This window comes from Ciona intestinalis, unplaced genomic scaffold (assembly GCF_000224145.3).
Source record: "Ciona intestinalis unplaced genomic scaffold, KH HT001216.1, whole genome shotgun sequence".
Taxonomy (NCBI): domain Eukaryota; kingdom Metazoa; phylum Chordata; class Ascidiacea; order Phlebobranchia; family Cionidae; genus Ciona; species Ciona intestinalis.
The window spans coordinates 1-5,961 of record NW_004191537.1 but is presented as its reverse complement, the minus strand read 5'-3'; the positions used below and the strand labels follow the sequence as shown (position 1 = coordinate 5,961).

General features: G+C 32.7%; 1 protein-coding gene and 2 long non-coding RNA genes across 6 annotated transcripts; 1 reads left to right on the top strand and 2 right to left on the bottom strand.

Annotated features, from left to right (window-relative positions):
• Nucleotides 1–53: 53 nt before the first annotated feature.
• On the bottom strand, nucleotides 54–5,961 carry LOC113475720. 2 transcript variants are annotated; one of them, XR_003397495.1, is made up of 3 exons: nucleotides 5,919–5,961; nucleotides 5,414–5,861; nucleotides 54–210 (listed from the first exon to the last, which is right to left on the bottom strand). It is a non-coding gene; the product is annotated as an uncharacterized LOC113475720 (long non-coding RNA). The 2 variants fall into 2 exon arrangements; XR_003397494.1 differs by having other exon boundaries at nucleotides 5,414–5,569.
• Nucleotides 3,599–4,083, bottom strand: LOC113475721. Its single transcript, XR_003397496.1, has 2 exons — nucleotides 3,923–4,083; nucleotides 3,599–3,864 (listed from the first exon to the last, which is right to left on the bottom strand). It is a non-coding gene; the product is annotated as an uncharacterized LOC113475721 (long non-coding RNA).
• LOC113475719 lies at nucleotides 3,726–5,222 on the top strand. Of its 3 annotated transcripts, none has more exons than XM_026840358.1 (4): nucleotides 3,726–3,881; nucleotides 3,959–4,142; nucleotides 4,538–4,709; nucleotides 4,785–5,111. In XM_026840358.1, the coding sequence occupies exons 1-4, from the start codon at nucleotides 3,822–3,824 to the stop codon at nucleotides 5,089–5,091; spliced, it is 723 nt and encodes a 240-aa protein (XP_026696159.1). In that variant the 5' UTR covers nucleotides 3,726–3,821; the 3' UTR covers nucleotides 5,092–5,111. The 3 variants fall into 3 exon arrangements, 2 of the variants coding, with proteins under 2 accessions (XP_026696159.1, XP_026696158.1); XM_026840357.1 differs by having other exon boundaries at nucleotides 3,763–3,881; nucleotides 3,944–4,142; XR_003397493.1 differs by lacking the exon at nucleotides 3,726–3,881 and adding an exon at nucleotides 4,214–4,466 and having other exon boundaries at nucleotides 3,888–4,142; nucleotides 4,785–5,222.

Below are 5,961 nucleotides of genomic sequence, written 5' to 3'. Positions count from 1 at the left end.
ATTCTTTATGTATTTTTAAAATAAAAGGAAATGTAAAATCAAGTCATTGGTTCTTTATTTTTAAATATTTTTAATGTGTTCTTATGATAAAAAAAGTAAAAAATAGTGGAAAATATAAAAATCAAGTCATTGGTTCCAAAAGTTTAAATACTGAGCCCAATACTGATCATTATCAGTATCTTCATCAACTATTTCCTTCAAGACAAAATCCTGAAAAACAAACGATAATTTAAGATTGTTGTTTAAGTGACTATATTGTTACATCAACAAAAACATGTTTATTCCATGAATAATATGACAATCAATGGTTGTTACATCATAGTAGATTGGCACAGATTTATAAACCATGTTATATGAATACACCTTATAACAAATATTCAAGTTTAATCTGCAGTGTATAAACTGCATTAAAGGAACTAAAGTCATATTTTATCAATGGTTTACATGCAGTCCTCACTGAGCTGAATCGACTATTTGTACAAATATTCAAGTTGCTTCACCACATAAACATACAACACAACAATCTGACAAACACTCAAGTAACAATATACAAGGTATAGTACAATGGGGGAAGATGGGACACTTAAGCACATATTGCCTAATATTTTCAAATTCAAAATAGATGACTGTTTTTGGGTAATACCACGAATTAGTGCTATCATTCCTTTATTAATTGACAACAATTCAAAAAATATATCAAAACACACGAAGAGTTATTTAGCGATCCGCACAACAAGTGAAATTTTACAAATTCGAAAACACACAGGATAAGATGGGACAGTTTAAAATCATTGTTAATTTTGATAATTAAGTGTATTTATTATTAGGAATACACGTAAATAACACGAAATAATACTGTACGCTTTGAAAATTAAGTTTAAACATTCTTTCCTTGCCCTACTGCTATAGTTTTTAACACATAACCTATGCATTATATTATTGCATAACAATTGGTATTGTTTGAACGACAATGGGTAATGTTCGAACATCAATGGATAAATATTGTATCCTACAAATGTACATCAACTTGTAATAACAGAAAATTGATAATAACTATTGATAAAGTTTTTATTTTTGTTACAAATTGGGCATTACTACTCTGTTTTTGACACAAGCCACTTCTCATAAATTATCACCAAGTACAAATGACCAAATTTCGAATATATTTTTAAAATATTATTTTTTTATTATATCAGTATCTTATAGTTGAATATCCCCTGAGGTATAAATTACTAAATTAAAAGTAAACCTTTCAAAGTTTGGCAATAAAAACCTACAAAACTACAATGTGGGGGAAAATGGGACACTAAATTAAAATATATTTACATTAGCAGTATTCTGCAACTTGTAGTTAACCTACCGAGTTTACCAGGCTGTGCTAGTTTCTTTGCCATGTAAACTTCATATATATAACGTTAAACCGATATTTTTTTGTTGTTTTTATCTCAAATTAAAGTCATATTGCCCCCTGCCTATTTTCTTCATGTTTATATCGTAGTGTTTTTTTTACAAAATTAAAACTAGTTTTATGAGACAAAATCAAACTGTACGAAATATTAAAGTTGTTTTATGAAGCTATGAAACTAGTTTAATCGTTCGCACACGCAAACTAAAAAATTCATTGACTTTACTATGATTTAGCGAGCATTAAAATATGGCACCTTACTATTTCGCATTTTTTATGTTCAAAGTATACTGTTTCTATTTTACACATTTATTTAATATTTAATCAGCTTTGACGGGCGTTTTATAAAGTCGTGATAATACTGTCGAATAATTCTGTGACCTTATTTTTCTGATTATCATTAAATGGAGGTCCATAAAAAGAAAATTAAAAAAAAGTCTCGTCTGACAAAGTGTCCCATCTTCCCCCACCCTACTATATGACGGTTTTTGGGTAATATCACAAATTAGTATCATTCCTTTATTAATTGACAACAGTTTAAAACACACAAGGAGTTATTTTGCGATTTAAAATATTTGTTAATTTTAATTAATAAGTGAATTTATTATCAGAAATAAATGTAAATAACCCGAAATAATACTGTACGCTTTGAAAATTAAGTTTAAACATTCTTTTCCTTGCCCTACTGCTATAGTTTTTAACATGTTGCCTACATTATATTATTGCATAACAATTGGTATTGTTTAAACGACAATGGGTAATGTTCGAACATCAATGGATAAATATTGTATCCTACAAATGTACATGAACTTGTAATAAAAGAAAATTGATTGTAACTATTAATAAAGTTTACATTTTTGCTACAAATTAGGTATTGCTACACTGTTTTTGGCACAAGCCACTTATAAATTATCTCCAAGTGCAAATGACTGAATTTCGAATATATTTTCCATATATTATCTTGTTATTATATCAGTATAATATATTTGAATAACCCCTAAGGTATAAACTATTGAATTAAAAGCAAATCTTTCAAAGTTTGGCAATATAAACTACAAAACTACAATGTGGGGGAAGATGGGACACCAAGTTGAAATATATTAACATTTAACAGTATTTTGCAACTTGTAGTTAACCTATCGAAATTAACCAGTTGTACTAGTTTCTTTGGCTTAACTTTGGCAAGCATTTAAAAAATAGCACCTTACTATTTCGCATTTTTTTACCTGTTTAAAAATACTGTTTCTATTTTACACATTTTTTAATATTTAACAACAGTAATCGGCTTTGACGGATGTTTTATAAAGTCGTGATAATACTGTCGAATATTTCTGTAACATTAAAGTGCTCATGACACGAATATCAAACTTAGTATAAAACAATACATCTTATTATAATACGTAGTCTTACCAACATTTACAGGCGAGAAACTTTATTTACGCGATAAATATAACGTTTTTAAGTGAAATAAGTCGACTCCTCAGTTTGCGGCGTAAAAATGATAACACTACCTTGTGATGCCAGCGGGAGAACAGTAGCGCGAAAAGTTTGAGCAAACTGTGATTTTTACTGAAGAGAGATTTGCGAATTTTATTTAATACCACTTCTGTTCTTTGTTCTGAACATTTTGAAATAGATTGTTTTGACTCCGTTCCCAGCATGCACGTAAACCGAATGCTAGTTATAACAAAGAACAGAAGTGGTATTAAATAAAATAGCTGCAGTTATAACAAGTCCGGGAGGTTCTTTCAATGTCAGTTTTGACGGGGCAGGTCTTGAGCGGCGGAGTCAGCACCAGTTCCACCCCCAAGAAAGTTAGAACTTGCATCCAGTAAAAAACAAAAAATACAAGTGCACATGTTCAAACCATTATTTCTTTAAGTAACAGTGTATGCATTTTGTTGAAAACCAAGATAGCACAGATTAGATATTATACAAATAAGCCCCTGTCCATCCTGATACAAGTTATACAGTAATCAAAGAACCAAGAAAGTTTTCCAGGCTTAAAACACTACTGAAAATGCATTTTTTAATGTATTAATATTTATTATATGTATATATTTGAATTAAAACTTTCCAGGTTCTTTCTGATGCTTTCGTTCAACATGAACATCGTGTTGCGTGTTTTTCTAAGATGTAAAGACTGTGGTCACTCCAATACGTGGAACAGTCAGCCGAATTTTGGAAAAGTACCTGCTTGTAACATTCATCTGTCTGCAGGCATTCTGTTTGCAGGAGCTACTGCTTCGAAGGTACTACGGGTTTTAAAGCAGATGGGAACAGCTGTTATTTCTGTCCGAACATTTTTCCGCCACCAACAGATGGTGTTGCACACAGCAACCATGCAGCTATGGAGGGAGAGACAGATGTGGATGTTAAGCACCTTGCAGGGATGGTGGTATAGTATGTGGTGGTGATGGACGTGCCGATTCTCTTGGGCACAGTGCCAAGTACGGGACCTACACAGACCATCCAGGTAAACATAAAAATGAATGCCTATTTTGCAATTTATTATACCTTCGTCCTGTTCTAATATAGCTTTTGTGTCAAAAGAGTAATGAAGTGGGGGGTAGCTACCACATGGAGCAAGAGGGATTGGCGAGGTCTCTGCAGCGGATCCAGAACTTTGTACCTGTTGATACTCTTATCACGGATAGACACGTTTCCATAAAGAAATATCTGCGAGATCAACATCCTCATATCAAGCATTTGTTTGACATACGGCACGTTGCTAAAGGTGAGCTAATAAATATTATATTTTTATGAAACAACTAATTCAGGTATCGATATTTAAATTCATCAATTTAGGATTGAAGAAAAAGTTGAAATCAACTGCCAGGTGAAAAGGTTGTGAGGGATTAAATGGTTGGGTGGCCAGTATTATAAACCATCTTTACTGGTCTGTGGTCTCCACCCCTCCAGACGATTGTCAGTTAGTGGTTGATAAGTTTAATCGTAAGCCATGTACAAAATCGACATCACGACTTCTCGGGACGTTTCTCAAGATGCCTCCATGGTGATTTTCAGGGCCAGAAACGACAGCAAGCTCGGCTTCAACCATGTAATATTTTACTGTTTATATACCAGTATTGAAATTTTTAAGAATGAGTATTTATTTATTTCTCTTTCTAGGTACAAAAGCTGCTGTACAAATGGAGAAAATTGTGTGCAACTCCAGGCTTCTAAAAGATATTGCTCAGTTTTCTTCCCCTTACAAAACATCGACTGTTGAGGCTTTTCATAGTCTATTAAATAATTTTGTTTTCAAGATGATTTGTTTTTCCTTTCTTGGCATGGGGTGCAGGTAAACTTATAAACTATTGACTAAAATAGTTATATGCTAAAATTCCATTTATTTTAATTGAAATTTATCCTCCAGGACAGCTTTAGCAGCTCTTCACTTTAATGAGAATGCTCACCGGGCTGTCACAAAGGATGGTGTACCAGTACATGGGATTCACTATCCCAAGTATAAGAAGGGTGGTTACATTGTCAGAAAAGTCACACAGCACACAACTGCAAGATTTGAGTCAGCAAATCTAAAGCTAACATACTCTTGTCCTGCCAATAAACTGTCTGTATGCTGTGTATCTTTTCCAGTTCTCCCCATCTCGCAAACGAGATCGAGAGAACTGCTTAAACCCGATAAGCCTTTAAAACTGTCATCGCCCTCCATTACACATTAAAATAAACACTATAAAATCTACAGCAGTTGTCTGGCTAGCGTTCTCCCGCTGACATCACAAGGTAGTGGTATCATAGGAGTTGATTTGTTTCACTTAAAAACGTTATATTTATCGCGTAAATAAAGTTTCTCGCCTGTAAATGTTGGTAAGACTACGTATTATAATAAGATGTAATGTTTTATACTAAGTTTGATATTCATGTCATGAGCACTTTACATAGGGGTCCGTAAAAAAAAAACTTAAAATAAATCTAGTCTGACTAAGTGTCCCATCTTCCCCCACCCTACTATATATAAAAAATAAATATATATATTTGTTAAACCTGTGGAGAATGTAATCGTTGAGTTGCTTCTTCCAGTAAACGATTATCTTTCCTTGTAAGATGTCTCATATCAAGATATAGTTTCGATATTTTATCAAGACATTGGAACAATGGTCTCACATGTATGACTTCAGGACCATACATCCATATTTGTATCTAAGCAGTTTAGTTAAAGTTAGAATAAATATGATACACACCAACTCATGTACAATAATATAATGGTAGCCGTACAAACTATTTGTGGTTGTTACTATTATACAAGCCATCTTTCTATTGCTGAAGTTACGACACCAAGCTGTAATGGAGCGTGGGTAAGCAAGATGTAACAAAGTGCATTCATATTGTAACAATGCAGATTGTGATATATATACGTATTGGAATTAGAAAGACACCGGGCTAACCAGTGTGTAGCATTCTCATCCAGTGGTGCATTTATATTAAGCTGTATCTATAATGACAGATAATATTGTAAAATAAATTAAAACTTTTTAATCATTATTTATACTTTGTTTTGCCGATTCCCATTATTTTCCTGGATATATCTTCCA

What these genes read in the sequence shown, in the direction of transcription:
- LOC113475719 (XM_026840357.1), top strand. Translation starts at nt 3,822, where the DNA reads ATGGACGTGCCGATTCTCTTGGGCACAGTGCCAAGTACGGGACCTACA. An exon ending in GACCTACACAGACCATCCAG is followed by an intron (nt 3,882 to 3,943) that starts GTAAACATAAAA and finishes GTTCTAATATAG; the next exon opens with CTTTTGTGTCAAAAGAGTAA. An exon ending in TTTCTTGGCATGGGGTGCAG is followed by an intron (nt 4,710 to 4,784) that starts GTAAACTTATAA and finishes TTTATCCTCCAG; the next exon opens with GACAGCTTTAGCAGCTCTTC.